The sequence below is a fragment of the Cinclus cinclus genome, chromosome 1 (assembly GCF_963662255.1).
Source record: "Cinclus cinclus chromosome 1, bCinCin1.1, whole genome shotgun sequence".
NCBI classification, from domain to species: domain Eukaryota; kingdom Metazoa; phylum Chordata; class Aves; order Passeriformes; family Cinclidae; genus Cinclus; species Cinclus cinclus.
The window spans coordinates 91,454,558-91,473,090 of record NC_085046.1 but is presented as its reverse complement, the minus strand read 5'-3'; the positions used below and the strand labels follow the sequence as shown (position 1 = coordinate 91,473,090).

General features: G+C 35.7%; 1 protein-coding gene across 1 annotated transcript in view; it reads left to right on the top strand.

The window, feature by feature from the left end:
- The window catches only part of LOC134048588 (dynein axonemal heavy chain 5-like), a 147,611-nt gene that overhangs the window by 28,570 nt on the left and 100,508 nt on the right, over positions 1–18,533 (top strand). Inside the window, exons 27-40 of the mRNA XM_062500444.1 lie at positions 1,214–1,294; positions 1,378–1,782; positions 1,928–2,046; positions 3,725–3,861; positions 4,897–5,059; positions 7,514–7,625; positions 7,951–8,079; positions 9,439–9,638; positions 9,742–9,895; positions 12,129–12,395; positions 12,596–12,724; positions 13,125–13,340; positions 14,959–15,105; positions 16,661–16,833. Of these exons, the coding sequence (XP_062356428.1) occupies positions 1,214–1,294; positions 1,378–1,782; positions 1,928–2,046; positions 3,725–3,861; positions 4,897–5,059; positions 7,514–7,625; positions 7,951–8,079; positions 9,439–9,638; positions 9,742–9,895; positions 12,129–12,395; positions 12,596–12,724; positions 13,125–13,340; positions 14,959–15,105; positions 16,661–16,833 (2,432 nt within the window). The remainder of the gene's footprint in view (positions 1–1,213; positions 1,295–1,377; positions 1,783–1,927; positions 2,047–3,724; positions 3,862–4,896; positions 5,060–7,513; positions 7,626–7,950; positions 8,080–9,438; positions 9,639–9,741; positions 9,896–12,128; positions 12,396–12,595; positions 12,725–13,124; positions 13,341–14,958; positions 15,106–16,660; positions 16,834–18,533) is intronic.

Sequence of the window (18,533 nt, the reverse complement as noted above, 5' to 3'; positions counted from 1 at the left end):
ACTGGTCTTACCTATCAAAGGTGCTTTAGTAAGGCCAAGAAATAAGCAATCAAAACAGGAGTAATCTTATCTTTGTAACTGCTCACTATTTTTAACTTCCCCTTCCTAAATCAAGTCTTAAGTGACCCCATTCTCACATCTGACTCTTCTGTCTGGGCTGAGAGAGGGCATTTTCACCTTCTAGCTTCTGAGGTTTCAAAGCTTAATGCTCAGTTTGGTTGATAGTTTGAGCTAAGTACTTGTTGGTAGCATGTCATTTCACCCAGAAAGACCCAATCAGATTGGGTGATGCAGTAGAATGATGTTTCTTTTTTACTAAAATCTTCTGAAATAGTCTATTAATGACTATTTTACCTCCTTAAAGTTAAAATTCGTCAGGAGTTGGCACTGCTCCCCCCACTTTTACAATCCCTGTTGGATCATTGGGAACTGCTGCTGGTAACTCATTTTTGGCCAGAGAGGTGCAAACAGGTTCTCAGGGATCTCACAAAGCAGACTGCAGGGCTGCTGTCACTGAGATGGACCAAGATCATCTCTTTGTAATGGAACTGAGAATCTTGCACATTTGTTGAGCTGGTGACACTGATTTCTCTGCTCTGCAGAGACTGGCCTACCTTATGAAAAGGAAGGATGCTCAATGCTCTATTGCCTATAAACAATCTTCAACAAGCTAAATGCCCTCTGTTCCCTTAGATCCATCCTTCTCTGCCAAACCGTTTTCTTCAAATGGCCAGGTGGCCATCTGCACCGAGAAAATGCAGCTTAAAGATGCTGTTTCAGAAGAGTGAAGATGACTGAGTGCAATTCCACCCATTTATATACCTGTTAGGGGACATGAACTGCTTTCATGAGGCTGCAGACTGAAAGAAGTCTAGGAAGGAAATATTTCCCACAAAATTTTAGCAGCTACGTCGTAAATTTTGTAGCAACATTTGGATGGGTAAGGGATATCCTGACCTATGTCAGTTTTTGAGTTTCAGATTTCAAGTTCTTTAAAAGAGTATTACACAAAAAATAAGAGTCAGGAAAGGCAGTTCAAGTAAAATAATTTGTGCTCATACTAATTAGTACTTGTATCTTCTTTTAGGGAGATAGAAGTCCTTTTAGAGAGCAAACATTTTGTGTTTGTACAATACATCAGGCAGCTGGGTGCCCTGTAGGTTATTATAATACCAGTGCAAAATAGTAATTAAAATAAACTTCTTTTAAGTAGGATCCAGAAGAAAAGGTGAAGGAATTTATGGATACTAAACCAACAATGGTTGAATTCCAATCTCAAATCAGATACTTTTCTGTAAGTATTTTATCTTTAATAAAAATGAACTGTTCAGATAAATTTTAGTGAAATTAAATGTTGAACACTTGTATTTTTCATAGCAATTAGAAATGCAAATCAGAGAACTGCCCAATCATTGTGCACTGCAATCAGTGGAAGTTGCAACAGAGTCATTGAAACTAGCTTTAATTCAGGAGTGCCACTCAAGACAAAGAGCATTTGGATTAGCTTTAAATAAAAAGTCTGCCACAGACGTGGGTGAAATTTATTCATTCATCGAAAATGTTAGCAAGAGGTTAAGCAGACCTATCCATGACCTTGATGATGTACGGGAAGCAATGGAAGCACTGAAGGAGATCCGAGAGGACGAGATGAAAATTGACATGACAGTTGGACATATAGAAGAATCTTATTCTGTGCTTCATAAATACAATCTGCTCTTTCAAGATGAAAATACAGAAAGAGGTGATGGATTGGCCTATGCCTGGAAGAACCTAAACACACAGGTATTGTAGTTATAGTATTTGTCAAATCATTACTATCAGCTCTCTTAATGCTGAAATGATAGAACAAACCCATTTACCAAATTAATTTTTCTGTTTTCTGCATTTGTTCTTTCGTGCCTGTTTTTTTCTCTTTGTCTGCATATAGGCACGACAGGTTGAGGGCTTGCTGCTGAAGGTACAACCAGACATGAAAGCAGATTTACTGAGAGGTGTTCAAAAATTCCAAATTGACACTGCAGGATTTTATAAAGCATATGATGAAAAGTAGGTGACCTGCATTGCACTATTGCATATGCTTCATTAGTGATTGTTTGGAAATGTATCTAAAGAGCTTCAGAAAATAAACACAGCACAGCATCACTCTATATATTACACCTGAAAAAAGTCCTAATTTCAGATTAATACAAGGTGGGTGTACAGTCTTACCGTCAAAGATTCATTCCTGTAATTTCAGTGCTGGAGTCAGTGATATTCCATAAGAGTTAATAGGTTAGGCAAAAAAAAAAAAATAAAAAAAACCAAAATCAAATTCTCAATACAGGTCAAAATGTAAAGGGTTTTTTTGAGTCTTAACAAAGCACTTTGGGAGATATTTAAGAGTAAGAATTAAAGCAGTGTCTTGGATGTGACTGGAGATACCGGTTCTAGGTATTTCTAAATTCACTGCCTTACTCAGCCTTACTTTTAAAAATTACTTTAACACTTTTGAAGATGTAAATTGTGGGACATTTGTGGTTCATTACAGTAGCAACAGGAAAAGAAAGACAGGATTTGGCTTGTTGTGATCTGTTACGGCTCTAGGGCAATACCTGACTTTTGAGGGCTTCCCTTCTCCTTTGGGGTCAGAGGACTCCTACACAGCCCTGCTGGGAGGCCTCAGCAAGGCTGACACCCCATCCTAGGGGATCTGCTTTTTAGCTGAGGCTTCACTTCTTGGTCCCTGACTGCAGCTCCAGCACTGCCACAGCTGTGCCTGTGCCTGGCCATGACCCCTGCTGAGCTGAGCATGGGTCCTAAGGCACAGACTCACTCCTGAGGCTGACCTCGGAGCAGCCTGCTTCCCACTGGACAGTGTCTCATCCTGGTTACCCTACCTAGACCTGCACTGGACCCTGAATTATTGACTCCCCCCGCTTGACCTTGGTCCTGTGTAATCATTGTGGACTTGTCTAAAGACCTGCACCACCATTTGAACCTGATTATCATTCTGAGGGTGCTGCTCTTCCTGCTCAGGTTCCTTGGGATCACGCCTTGGCTGCCTTTGCTGAATGTGTTTCCACTTTCATCTCCTGGTCCCACTTCCCTTGCCAAGCAGCCAGCCTGCTCTGCTTTCTGCCCATCTGCCCGAATTTCTTTCTAGAAATAACCATGGCACAACAGAAGATGGCAGAGTTCTCATCCCAAAATATTATGGTGTGGCCAAGAAGTGGTCCCAGGTGTGAGATCTGGGAATTGCACCCAGTCCTACTGGTGAGATGTGCTCATTAAGCAAAATGGAATATTTTTCTCATATTTCTCTGAGTACTTAATTATGGTTCTAGTGCAAACTACACAGTTTTCACTCCTGATTTATATATCTGCTATATCTTCCTTTTAAAAATATAAATGAAAATAATTATTAAAATTTGTTTTACAAAAGAAACAGGAAATAACAAAGATAAAACATTTGCAGATCTTTAGCTGTTTGCAAAATGTATGGTGACACATATGAATTTTTTTATTAGAAAAGAAATTGGTCTTTCTTTCAGGGTCTACTGAATATGGAATCTTGGTACACTGAATATGTGCTGCATTTTCTATTTTACTGTCTTGTGAAAATTTACAGAAAAAAATGTTAAAAAATATTACATAATGTTCAGAAAGTATGGTTTGGGTTCTGTTGTGCTTCTCCATGAAACCTGTACGGTTGACAATTTCACTGAATTTGTTTTTGTTTTTACAGAGGCCCCACTGAGGACAATATTCCTCCCCATGAAGCAAGTGACAGATTACAGATCTTTCAAGCCAAATTTGATGAACTGTGGAGGAAGTATCTGTCTCTTTCTGGTGGGGAAGAATTATTTGGTCTTCCCATCACAGGTAGTTTCTCAGGGGATAAGGATACATGTTTTCAGGCTATTAAAATTTTCTTATGATTCGTGCTAAATGCAGGGAAATTTAGAATAAATGCAGAAAAAAATCCATGCAGAAAAATTCATTGTGGTAATTATGATAGTCTTTCCCATGAAAAGCAGCTGGACATACATAAACATCAGGTGGAAAAATACTGCCCTGCTCTGTGTGCTTCAGGGTCCAGATGCTTAGCTCTCTTGCTTTTTCTGTTCAGAGCTAAGCCCATCTCCTGCCACTACAAATTCTGCCCTGTACAAATTTGGGAAACACTTTGCCAAAGTACTCAAATTGTCCCTGCTCCAGTTGTATAATGAATTCCCTTGGGCTGTGCAACTGATCTGTAATGTCCTTATGTCTCCTAGTCAGACACAGTTCCTTTGAAAGACTGTGGTGTGAACTACAGCAGAATGTATGATAAGCACTTTAATTTGTGCATTCTGAACTGAGTATATTTTCCTGTCTAAGGACATATGCAGTAATCCAAGTGTATTTTATTGGAATTCCGAAAAATAGGAGAGAAAGTAAATAAAACATTTCTGTTAAGGATGTCCGTTTAAAATACTTCTGTAGTCTAATATATTCTATATATTTCATTTTAAAGCACACCTGTCATCCTAACTCTGCATCTTAAGTAAATAGTGTAAATTGACATAGGGGATATTTTAGTTCTTGTCTAAAATTATATTGTGTTTCATTGCCATTTCATCCACTTTTTCAACATTGTCTCCATCAATTATAAGATTACATCTACTGCCACAGAAGAATATTGATTTAAGAAAATCAGTGATCTAGACAATTACTATGCATCAAAATCTGTTATTCTTACATAATGTAAGTGGAAAAGTTTGTCTTCCTAGACACTATCTAGAAAGCTGCAAGTCTGATTTAATTCATTTATTAAATAACATTATTAGAAATGCATTAATTTTTATGTTCATGAATACATTTGATGTGGCTATCTGATTAACACACATGAATTTCCAATTTTAAAATTTGAAACAGAGTATCCTGAACTTCACAGAATTAAACGTGAACTTTCCTTGCTTCAGAAACTTTACAGTCTTTATGACACAGTTACTTCTAGTATCGACAGATACAATGAAATGCTTTGGAATGATTTAAATATTGAAAAAATTAACACTGAACTTCTGGATTTTCAAAGCAGGTAAGTTGTCTTTTCTTTTGTTGTTGTTGAAGTACATGACATTTTTGTTTCTAGCTCTGTTTTTTAATTAGCTTGTGAAAATTGTTCCGAGTGGCCAAAGAATGTTGGTCCATCTCGTGATTAGTGTTGGGCACAACTGCACTGTGATGCAATATGCAGCTAGTTTGTGAGTCACTTGAGGCTTGATGGGGTATATTGACATGGTAGGCTGCAGCTTATTTAATAAACAAGGTGCACAAAACTGTGACAAGGCGGTCATAAGTATAAATAGCTTTCAAAGCTGGTTTTATACAGTACATTCTCAGTGATTTACTTTACAGCTAGTTAATTGTTAGTCCATGATATTAGATGGAATTTTGAAGCTACTGTTTTCTTCTGCACATTTGTCTAAATTGTAATTTTTATTTCAAGAAGGGTGCCTAGCCATGCTAAATTCTGAGGTGTTATTTATGAAGTTTGAAGCAATAATGTTTTCCACAAAAATCTGACTGAACTGTCTTTTAGTCATTAATTTGAAACAGCAAACAACCCAACCCAGTCTCTTTTTAAAAATAAGAATAGTAAAAATGAATGTATGTGAAACATATATACTTCTGCATCTGAACAATGTAAATCTTCATCTCTTTTCAGTAGAATTCTGGAATCTGCATCATATTTTTTTTTTCTGTAGTTAATTATATTTTGCTGTAGGACTTTTCATGCTTCCCTTTCCAGGACCCTGAAGGAATCCATCACACAGCAATAGTTTTCATTTATGTGTTTCTCTTTGAACTTCATGTGTGACATATTTGTTCTTCCTCTCAAGTGTTGAGCTATATTTGGAGCAGTGTGACTACCAGTAGGCAATAAATGCTTTTTAAAAAAAAAAAAATAAAGGTCCAACCTAGTGCTATCCTTCTTTTGGCAGTTTGCTAGCATTATTGCATCAAGCTATTCTCTTTAAAGCCAGATAAATGGCAACAATATAGAGGGGGTACTCACAAAAATAGCTAAGATGGTATGCTGTGTTATGAAAGAAGCAGGAATGCTGGAAGTGCAGTTACTGCTTTAGACTAATTGTAAAGATATGCATAGTTCTTTAATGTAATTTTGTTTTGCTACCTTTTAAAATAGTAATATAATAGAAAACTTCTAATCATGAAAGGAAAAATCAAAATAAAAAACTGCAGGTAAAAATAAATCCAATTAGAAAGAGATAAGAAGGAGATAGTATTTAGAGAGCATTATAGAAGTTTATAATAACAGCTGGAGAGAAGTTTCCCTTTATATTTTATTGTAATACAATGTAAAGAGAATGCCCAGTAAATTTAGGACAGAAATGTAAACCTGATCAATGGAGTAGTTTTTTAACATAATGTGCAGTCCATGGAACTTGCTTTTAGAAGATATTATTGAGACTAAGACAAAAGAAAAAGTTACTTGAATTTTTTAAAAAATTGCCATTTTCATTACCAAGCTAAGAGATCCCGTTTATAATTGCCATCCCCAGACAAGTTTATTAGATGTTACTTGCTAAGCCTCAGAAATAGTCAGGAATTTAAAGCCTTCTTGATAGAAGGCAGAGTATAAATTTTCCATTCTGCAGTGCTTTTCTCCAGCATATTTAGTGCTATCTACTGTTGGATTCAAGATGAAACACTATAGCAGTTATTGTAGTGCCATGACAGTATGCATATGTTCATCTGCCTCTTACCAGCAAGCAGTGAAGAATTTGCACATGTTCCAGCATTGTGTGACAGATCTGTCTAATTTTGAGCTGTGAAAAATGGAGATTTTTTTGGAAGGAATTTGTCGTTGTGGGCAGGTTTTATGCAGCTTTTAGTTTCTGGAATTGAGCTGTAAGGGAACTGCTGTCAGTCTTTGGTCCAGATGAAAATTGGCATGACTGGTTTAGAAGTGAGAGGAGCTGTGACAATTCACAGTACAAGAGGTTCTTCATTTTAAATTTGTTTTCATCTTAAATTGTGCGTAAAGAAAAATTTTGCTTTGAATATTTTTAATATAAACCAGGTGGAATTAAGACTTGTTTGGTTGAAAAAGAAGCATTTTTTTCTTTGCAAGCAGATTAGTTTTAATTTAGAACACACTTTATTTTGCTGGAAAAATATATATGTCGTGTAATCCTTTTACTTCTTTACAGGATCAGGTGCATTTTCAAATTTTACTAGAACAATGAGACTGCAGAAACTTAATTTCAGGTGTGGGTTTGCACATGAAATTAACTTCCTTTCATTCAAACTGAAATAAAAGCCAAACCATTGTGTTGTCTTTAGCAGTGTTTCATGCCTGCATTCACAAATGACCAGCTATATATAATATTGACAGCTTGCAACTGGATTTTTATTTGCAGTCTACTGGTCAACTCATTGAAAAATGAAACATATTGTACTATTAAATGGTGGATGGTGATTATGAAAATAAAATATTTCTTCTTTCTTTTTGTGCTTTTTAAAGAATCCGAAAGTTACCAAAAGCATTGAAGGAATGGCAAGCTTTTCAAGACCTAAAACAAAAAATTGATGACTTCACTGAGAGCTGTCCTTTGCTTGAAATGATGAAAAACGAAGTATGTTCGGCATAATAATTTAGAGATGAGAGTCACTTGCGAAACTCTATTGAAGGCCATATTATATGACTACAAGATGCTTTCTGTATTTCTTTTTTGTAGATAAAAGCAGGTGTATTGATAGTAAAAAATCTAGTTAGGCCTAGTTATAGAAAAATAAAACAAAAGACTTTGTAATGTTATTAGAATAATTACTAATACTTTGAGTAGAATGGAGATCAAGACTCTCCTATTTGTTTAATGGATGCAGTGCAAAAGTATGTGATCATTCTAGACCTAAAATTAATAGAATTTTTAAAAACCCCATCCATTTGGACTTTTCTAGGCAATGTTGTCAAGACACTGGGAAAAAATTGCACAAGTAACTGGGCATCCCTTTGATGTTGACCCTGAAAATTTCACTTTAAAAAACATAATGGATGCCACTTTATTAAAATATAAAGAAGACATTGAGGTATATGTACTTTTCTGTTTTGCTCTTTTTTTTTTTTTTGTAATTTTGAATGTGTGATCTGGTGCTTTTGACATCTTGTTTCTAGACAGCTTTGTAACATTTAAAAATTTGGTTTAATTGAAGAATTCCTTTGAAAAAGTGGACTTTGGTAGTTGATATTGGCACTGATGGTTAGTTTATTTCCCTTTTATTCCTGGAGAAGATATAAATACGTAGATGGTATTACACTAATTCTTCCTTAGGAAGACTTCTGTTTTAAGAGTAGTGTGATTCTGTCATGCTTTTGATTTAGGGTTTGCCTACTTATACATTTTTCTTCCCTATAAATGTCTAAGCAGAGAGGAAAAAAAAATAGTTAATGTAAGATTGATCCCGTTAAGTACTAAAAATCCTTGGAACACAGTAGAAGTGGAGGATATGGGATTTGTTTTGTATTTCAAAAGTGACCCTTCACAAGAGCATAGATAGATGAGAAGGCATATGGAGTGTGCAGAAGCTACAAAGCCATTGTACATTGATGGCTACAAAGCCATTCTCTGTTTTGGGGATAGAAGCTATCTAGCAAGTGCCTTAACTTCATGCCTGTTACCTCTTACAAGAACAAAGCATAGCTGAAGCTAAAGAAGTAAAACCCCAACAGTTTTTAACTTCAGTTCATGGTCACAGATAAATGTGTATTATTTCCAGAGTAGTGACCTGTTTTGTCTTGTCCCACAAATGAGCATTTTTAAGGAAAACAAACATCTGCTGTACCCAGTTCCTGGACAAGAATTTTAGCCTTGAAAGGTTCAGAGTTCCAGCCTTACACTTCAGGAAACACTTTAAACCTGTGATAAAATCCAATGTCCTAGTGAACTGGAATTTGGGATCCTGTCTGAGTGTTTGATCCTTTTCTCTCTGATGCGATAACCAGCTTTATGACATTCCTGTCCTCACTGTCTTCAAGAAGTAGCAGACAGGCACGTTGTCAGTTTGCACTCTGTTCTCGGAATATTTATTGATTTTGATTGGCAGTGTTTATTTTTTCTAAACCCCTCTGTCAGTTTATTTGATTTCAAATATTAATACATACAGAGAGGCAAATTCTTCTTGCAGATTCACTGACTCAGTGAATTTTGTGTGTGTAAGATGGTAGTAGTAGTAAAGATGGAGTGTAGTCCATTAAATGTTCCTGTTACAAGTAGTACTAGAATATAATCTTGTTTGAAATATAATAGCTTTGTGGTGTTTCAATGTATATTTTCATTAGCCTGAACTTATACTGAGATCTGGATCAAGGCAATACATTTTAATAGTCTTTATAAGTGTGCTTTATAATAGCTTTAGATGAATGTAATTTGCTATTTTGATTTTACACAGGATATCTGCAACAGTGCTGTGAAAGAAAAGAATATTGAAGAAAAATTGAAGCACATCATCAGTGAATGGAGTGCTCATGCTTTCAGTTTCAGCCAATTCAAAACTCGAGGAGAACTTCTTCTGAAAGGTTCAGATATATCAGAGAAAATAGCATTGGTGGAAGATAGCATCATGATGCTGGGGTCGCTGATGAGCAACCGGTACAAAACTTAATAAATATACATCTTGTATAAATCAAATCAACCCCCAGAGTAAACAGTTATCATCGTAGGTTCTTTTTGCCTTTAACTGATGTTCATGCAGGTATAATGCACCATTTAAGTCCACTATACAACAATGGGTTCAGAAGCTGACCAATACTGCAGAGATAATTGAAAACTGGATTACTGTACAGAACCTCTGGATTTACCTTGAAGCTGTGTTTGTTGGTGGAGACATTGCAAAACAACTACCTCAGGTATACTGATTAATGATGATAATATGTGGTATCAGGAGATTGGCCACATCACAGAGTTTATTTGCCAGTATATAACTCATACAAGATTTGTGGGCTGTACATAGGCAGTTGAGGAGAAGCTTTGCCAAACTAGGATCTGTCTGGTTAAATTGCTTAGAACGTGGTGAAACCTACAGGAACATGAGTGTTTGTAATTCAAGCTCCAAGATTCCTGTCAGCATGCAATATTACTGAATTAGTACAGGGCTCAGAACTACTTAATGGCATGAAACTGATTTATCACTTTTGCCATATGTACAAATAACCCTTTCTTCCTGTGTGCACAGGTTTATAGGCTGTAAGCTGTAATAATAGAATGACAGATTTTGTATATGAATTCTGTACTTGCTGGGACTCAGTTTAATGAAGTCCCTCAGAGAGATGCTTCCAGGCCTGGGAGCTGTACATGTGCTAATCTATGTGAGCCATAGCAACCTCTTCAAAAGGCAGTGATGACCTTCCAAGGTAGCAGCTGCACTAGGGCTGAGGAATGATCTTAGCAGGAGGGAAATAGCAGAAAAAAATCATCCTTTTTGTTGTGTCTCCTAATGAGGGGTTTTCATACAGTTGTAACAGACCACAGTTCAGTCATGATTGATCAAATGGTGTAACTAAACAAAACCATTATTATTGGGAAATTATTAGATGTTAATTTATTTCAGGGTGCATATTTTATAATTAAAGGTTTACAATATCCCAAATTAAGATTAATTTTCATAAGCTAAATGAAGCTTTCTTAATTTTTGTTTAGATAATTTTTTTGTTCATGAGATATATTTATTTTTAGAGGCTTATCAGAGAATCAATAAGCAGCTTATGCAGATGAAAAAATTCTGCTAAAGCTACTTCTTCCAAGGATGATAGACACATGAACCAATATTCTAGAAAAACAACCAAATGTAGTGACTGTCTTTGATGGAGGAGAAAGAACAGCTTGGTGGAGGCGTAATGAGGAGTGGGCTTAATTGCAATTTCTGGATGAATACTGCAACAAGTAACTGTTAGCATCTGGAAATTCACAAGGAGGTGAATAGTGTTCAGTCAATTGTGAATTGTGAATTTTTTAGGAGCAAAATATGTTGAACAAATAAAATTTTATTTTTAGGAGGGGCAAGGAGCTTTGTGGGTAGAGGAAAAACAGCAATTGCCCTGTATTTTGATAGGTTTTTGCCATTGTCTCTGATAGTACTATCAGAGAATGTGTTTTGGCTTGATGGTGTGCAAAATGCGTAAACATCAATAACCAGTAACTGAAGTATTTTATCTGGTTTAGGCCAAAGAAACACACTGACAAATTTGAGAGAGCATAGACGAGGGTGGTAAGAATGAGGAGCTATCCAGGTGGGATGAGGCACAAGCAAAGATTCAACAAACTAGACTTGTTTGACTTGAAGAAAAGGAAGAACTGAAGTGAAGAAGTGATAAGTTTTAAAAATACTAGGGCTGCTCTCAACAGGACGGGAAAAATGTTATTCTCAGTATCTGATTCAGCTTAGATATTAGAAAAGAGTCACCAGTATCAAAGATATCCTGGAGAGGCTTCTTAATCTCTACCATTGAGTGTCACTAAACACAACACAGATATTTTGGGTATGATCTGGCCTTATGACAGACAAATTGCATTGGATCATCTTTTGAGATCTCTTCTAACTCTCATGTAATTTATGATTCTGTTAACATTTAATTTGTTGTAGGAGAGAAAGAGTTTTTAATGTCAGTATACCCAGTGTATAAAAATATTTATTTTTCAGCTTCCAGACTGAGAATTTGTCTCCCTTCACCTACAACACTTCTAATTTACAAGTAGAGCAGCTTCAGACTGTGTTTACTGGTTTTGTTCATCAGGTGTTGCTACTAACAGCTTACATGACAGTGTGTATTGTTAGGAAGGCTATAATTTCTGAGAAACCTGCTTTTTGTATTTTCTCATGTGTGTTGGAATGCTTTTATGTGGAAAATTTTGGTGCCCAGTATGAAGTAAGACATTTCTGGAGCTGTCCCATTGTACTCTTTGTCTTGCAATTCGAACTCTGGTCAATAATAAGGATGGCTATAAATATTCATACATTAGTCCTCCAAGCAAGACTTGAACAGCAAGGAAAGTATTAAACTGTTACGTTGTCTGATAGAATTATTTAATATTTAGAATATGACAAACATGAGGAAAAGCTAATTCATTTATCATGTACCTCAGGAAGCCAGAAGATTTCAGAACATTGATAAATCATGGCAGAGAATTATGCAGAGAGCTCATGAAACATCAAACATTGTGCAGTGCTGTGTTGGAGATGAGACTTTGGCACAGCTGCTACCACATTTGCTGGAACAGTTGGAAATCTGTCAGAAATCACTGACTGGATATTTGGAAAAAAAACGGTTAATATTTCCAAGATTTTTTTTTGTATCTGACCCTGCTCTTCTGGAAATCCTTGGTCAAGCATCTGATTCCCACACTATTCAGGTACAAGTAATAAAGCAGTAGTGTTTTTATGGTCAATATTACTAAGTGAAGAGTGGCAGATTTTGTTGTTTATTTGATAGAAATTATTTGACTTATGGAAAGATTTGCAGAGTATGCTAACACAGCATTTAAAGACAAAGTACTAGAATGTACATATCAGATCTGTTTATGGAGTTTTTTTTTTTCTGATTCTATTGTAGGCACATTTATTAAGTTTGTTTGACAATGTTAACCGAGTGGGATTTCATGAAAAAAACTATGACCAGATTTTATTGTTTGAATCTCAAGAAGGAGAACAGGTCAATATTATTGAACCAGTTTTAGCTCAGGTAATGAAAGTATATATTGCAGTTTTTCATGACTTGATTTAAAGTAGATTTATGTTTTAGAGGCCAACAGTATTGCATCATGCTATTATTTGACTAGCCGAATGAAAACCTTCCAATGTGAACAGCAAGAGCAAACAGTAGAAGGGACAGGACATTTGTGTCAGTTTGTAACGATTGCTTTACCTGTTTTCTCAGCAGTACTGCTGTGAAGTGCCAAATCCATCACATATCTCCAGAAGGGCAGTGGAGCAGAAAGAGGAAAGGAATCTTTTAAAAATTAGAGAATAACAAGTACGGAAATGGGAATACGAAGGACTGGGAAAAAAGTCACGTAGAGCTCTTGCTCCTTGTAAATTATTCATGAACTAATCCTCTAAGAGTATTTTCTTGTTTATTTCAGGGCAATGTGGAATTCTGGTTAGGTCAGCTGCTGAATGGGATTAGGAAAACAATCCACACCATCATTAGACAGGCATCAATGGCCATTAACGATTCAGAATTTAAGATGTATGACTTTCAGGCAATGTTTCCTGCACAAATAGGACTTCTGGGAATTCAAATTATGTGGACTAGAGATGCAGAGACGGCACTGAACAGTACCAAAACAGACAAAAAGGTAGTATTTAATGAATCTTTGGGGATTTATGAAAAGCATTGTTTGTAACAGTACATATTGGGAAAAGTTAAAAGTAACATGTAGTATAAAGCACAAAGTTCTAGTTAATTACCCAGAATAACAAATAAGCTAACAGAAAAACAGAATAATAAAAAATGTGTTAAGGAGTCACACCTCCTCATTATCCCCCAGCACATGCTTTAGAATTGTTCCTAATCCTGTGATTTTTTCTGTTTTTTTGTTAGGGCAGTCATCTTGGGAAGGGACAATTTCTCAGTTCAGGAATATGGGGATTTTTATCCTGTTACTTTCACAAAATCAAATTTGGAAATAAATAAGAGTTTCTGACCTTTGGGGAAGTAACTGTGCTTTGTGGATATTGGTCTACTCTGTCCAAATATTTTACATCCTTCAGCTGATAAGTTCTTTTTTTAGGGAAGGGGAAGAATAGAATCTGTTTCAGGAGGTGTCGATTTAATCTCAAACACATGGAGAAAATGCTGTTAACAACCAAGGTGTTATTCCTAACAGTGAATCTGTGAAAGAAGAAGGAGAGGATGTGAGCTATAGGGCTGCAAACCACCATTAATCAGGAATATACAGTGAGATTGAACAAAAAACAAGTAAATAAAAGTAAATGCAGGGTAAATTCCATGCTGTACTTTGATACTGTATGAAAGCAGGGGCTTAGACTACGGAGAAAACCATGTACTGCTACATTTTCTGCATTGTTCAAAGTTTTAAAAGGACATAAACCTGCTTTTAGTCCATTCTAGTTCATAGAATAACTAGATTCAAAGATTCTTTTGCCTTAACAAGAAAAGAACTTTTGTGGTTTTTTGGGCTGAGCTGCATGTGTGTGTTTGGAGGGTGTGGAGGTTATTTAATTCTATTTAATTAGTTTTAACAGTGTTTTTAGCACTTTTTTTCTCAGCAAACTGTGTGAGTTTTAGGCTCTGCATGTATTTATGGAAAACTAATGTGATTGTTCTGTCACACATTTGGAATAGGGATATAAATGAACTGCTCTTCCTTAAATCTCAGTGCTTTTTGTTGTATACCAGGAGCATCACTGGCAGAGGCCGATGCTATTTATGTAGGTCAGTATTGTATAGTCAGTATTTGTGGAACTTTGTAACAGATTTGGTACCACAAAATAAATTATTATTTTAACATCAGCATCTAAAATTATAGTATGTTTCCCCCCTCCTCTGATTAAAGGATGTGACAGATCTTCAGGTTCCTGTTCCCCCTAAAGATCCAGCTTGAGCTGATAATATGTACTACCCAAAATCATTGTCTTATGGTTCTGAATATATGCAGGGATGCAGTCAGCTGAAAATGTAATGTATGGTAAAAGGAGCAAGAGTCTTGGAATAAAATCTTACCATGTGGCCTGTTCATCTAGATATAACCATATTGTACTCTGTTGGGAAAGAATGCATGCATGGAAGGCAGCCTGTAAATTCAAATTTAGGATTTCAAGCTTAGTAAAAACAAAGCAGAATATGAACATTATAACCATGGATTTTTTCAAATTAAAAAAAAATAAAAATTCTGAATATTGGAAGAACAAATGGTGTTTGTATTAATATGATCATTCTTTCTTGTGGAAAAGGTAATGCACACCACAAATCAGAAGTTCTTGGAAATTTTAAATGATCTGATTGACATGGCAACACACAATCTGACAAGAATGGAACGCACAAAATATGAAACTTTAATCACCATTCATGTGCACCAGAAGGATATCTTTGATGATTTGGTAAGTTTAGGAAAACCATCAAGGGACTTTCTGTATGGAAAGTCTTGCACATATAAAAAAATTATAGGCAAAACTTAGAATCTATTCTCTTTGAGTAGCTCTGGTATTACTACTGTGATAAAGCATATCAGATTTAGTTTGATTTAATATAGATGTGATGCAGTGAGAAGGGTTAATTTTTATATAGGTATGTTCATAGGTTTAGACTTCAATTCTCTAAATGTTGTTTATACTCATTGTGCACAAATTCACCATGAGCAAAAGAGTTTAACTTTTGAAATTAAATTATCTTCTCAATTTGAAGATTTAATGTATTATTTGATTGAAATGTAAATGTAAAAAACCTGCCTTTAGTATTCCTGTCAATCTTGTGATTTCTGATCCAGCCTATATGTTGATGTAAGGTAATAGATATTCAAAGGTAAAAGCAATGAGGCTTCTTATATTTGAAGAGGATAGCAACAATAAATATAACAGATATATTAATTTTTTTATTGTTGCATCAAGCTTCCTTTAGATAAGTATGTTGAAGAAATGAAAGCATAATTATAAAAATGGAAGTAAAATAACTTCCAAAGGGCTTGAATAATGTAAAGGACAATAATTCAATACTGATTGCATAATTTATGCATATATATTAGGAAGATAAAAATTAAGGTGCATGTGTAAAGAAAATAGAAAACAATAAAGAAAAGTACTGAAACCTAAAAAGAAAACTGATGGCTTCTAAGATAAGCACAGGCTTTTATTCTCTGCCTGTAATTTTTAATTTATCTTCATAATTATTTTCTTAATTAATTTTATGCCGTGTTATAATAAAATTATGGAAAATTGGTTAAATTTGTAGGTCCTGTGCATGAAATGAAAAGTCAGGAGCAAGTCCAAAACTGCGTAAAGGGTTCTTAAATGGTATATGCAATAATAGTCTGTTCTCTTGAGAGATTCTGTTCCCTGCTGAACACATCCTTTAGTAATTGAGATAAAGAAGAGGGAAGTGGCTGAGATTCCAGAACCTCCTCTTCATCTAACACTCTGTTTTCACGGCAAATAACCTTTTCTGAAAGAGACCAGTGCTTTTGAGATCCAGTGTCAATAATAATGAATCTATTAATTACGACAAATCTAAATATGTGCATGGCAAGTTCATACTGAAAAGTACAACCCAAATAAACAAACACTCAGACATCTATCCAATGTATTCAAATACTGTGCACAGTTTAGTATTTCTGTGAGTAATGGTGCAGTTACCATGCAGAACAGCCAGCACTGTTCATTTTTTGTTTTCCATGACTGTTTTTCAATATCTCTGTAAGACACAATTCATAATCTCTGCACCCAAATCAGAGGAAAATCAAAGTGGACAGAAGGTTCAGAGCATGTCATAGATCAGGTTTGAAAAGATAATTCCGAATGTCTTGACTCCTGACAGATTCTGTGCTCATTCTTCAAGGTCATGAATTTATATGAAGTAGACTTTTTTGTTTTCCTGTATGGAATTTAAGATTCATTTGTTACTGATTAATTTCTGTATTAATGAATTTTTTTTCCATAATAGGTCCGTATGAACATTAAATCTCCATCTGATTTTGAATGGCAAAAACAGTCTCGATTTTATTTTCTTGAAGACTTGGATAAATGCATTATCAAAATCACTGATGTAGAGTTCACCTACTGCAATGAATACTTAGGCTGTACAGACAGGCTTGTTATAACTCCCTTAACTGACAGGTATTTATAAAAGGAATGAAGTGCATAGTACTGGAGCTAAGATTTAATTCCTTTGACTTTATTTTGTTAACTTTCATGAGTCAGAATTACTTGGGTTGCACTACAAAGCTGCAATATCGCTGGTGAACAGCAGAGGCCAGTGCTTATATATTCAGCTGTCGAAAGCAGATTGAATTTGGATGTTTGCTTGAGCTATTTGAGCTGTGATGGGCATTGAAAAACTTACTTGTTCTCAAGATAAATATGCCTGAGCACCAAACACTTCACCAGCCAAAACAGAGTCAATCTAAATACCAATATATTGCTGCTTTCAATAAGCAAATAGTTGCATGAGAATGTGGAATTACAAAAAAAAAGCAGTAACTCAGTACATAGCATTGTGTAAGTAGTGCCAGTATGGTTTTAAGCAAGACCTATGGAGAACTGAAGGAATACAAACACAGGAAAACTCGGAGGACAATCATAAGGAGAAGTTTTTATTGCTGGAGTGTTAGTTATACAGCACAGTATAAATTTCATTAGATGCCTATTTTCCTAAAGTGCTTGGTTGGTACTTCAGCTAGGCAAGAGGCAGATGTATTTGCTATGCCAGAGCTTGTTCTTTTATATGTGGATATGAATGTCAAAATACTTTGCATATTCAGTCATTTATAGAGTCACAGAGTGGTTTGGATTGGAAGGGGCTTTAAAGATCATCTAGTTCCAACACCCTTGCCTTGGACTGGGACATTTCCCACTAGACCAGTTTGCTCAAAGCCCCATCTTGAGTTAATGTTGCAATTGTCTTTGGTGCTACTAGATTTTATTTATTAATGAAAATTCAGATTTTTGCCTATTTCTGAACAAAAATTATTCTCTGTGGGCTAGTTAAGAAAGCCAAACCTCTCCATGTGGATAGCTGGCTTTTAATATGTAATACACATCTCCCAGGTTCTGTGTTATGCAGCCTACTTGTTCCTATGTTAGATAGAGGTTTGTTTGCAGCAACATGGAGTGGATTAGTGGCTGTGGCAGCACTAACACTCTGAAAATATTTTTACGCACCAGGAGAGCCAGTATCAAGAAAATATAATTCAAAATTTGTTCACAGAATTAACATGCAGCCAGGGAGGTGGTTATGGCATCAAGCCTGCCAGAGTTCAAAAGCCTGGAAGTTGAACAAAGTTGGACAAAGCTCTCAGGCACATGGTGTGGTTTTTGGGTTTGTCATGTGCAGAGCCAGGAATTGGACTGGAACTGGACATAGTATAATGATTCCACAAGGTGCTGTGTCACACAAGATTGAAAATTAGCACAGGGTGACATGATTGAAGAAAGCAAGCCTTTTAAATGAGTTTAAACTATAACAATAATAATAATAACAACAACAGAAAGAGCAGACTTACCTCTCTTTGGACAAACCTGGGAGAGCCAAACAAAGCTGTAAGGATTGGAGGCTACCCACTGTCACTTGAAAGGGTATTTGAAGCAGAGGTGTTTTCTAGTGTTAGCTTGGAAAACTTATGTACCTAAGCAGTGTTGCACAACATCACATTTTATTCCCCTTGTGGTTTTTTTTCCATTTTAGTGTTTATAATACTGCTGTGTGGAATTGTCTGATCTGAAAATTTTCAGGCAATGGTGTCTTTGTTCCATTAGTCAGCTTGGAGTCAAGTCCTGTTTGGCTAATGATTTCATGTTCAGAGAGATTCCCTAAGCAC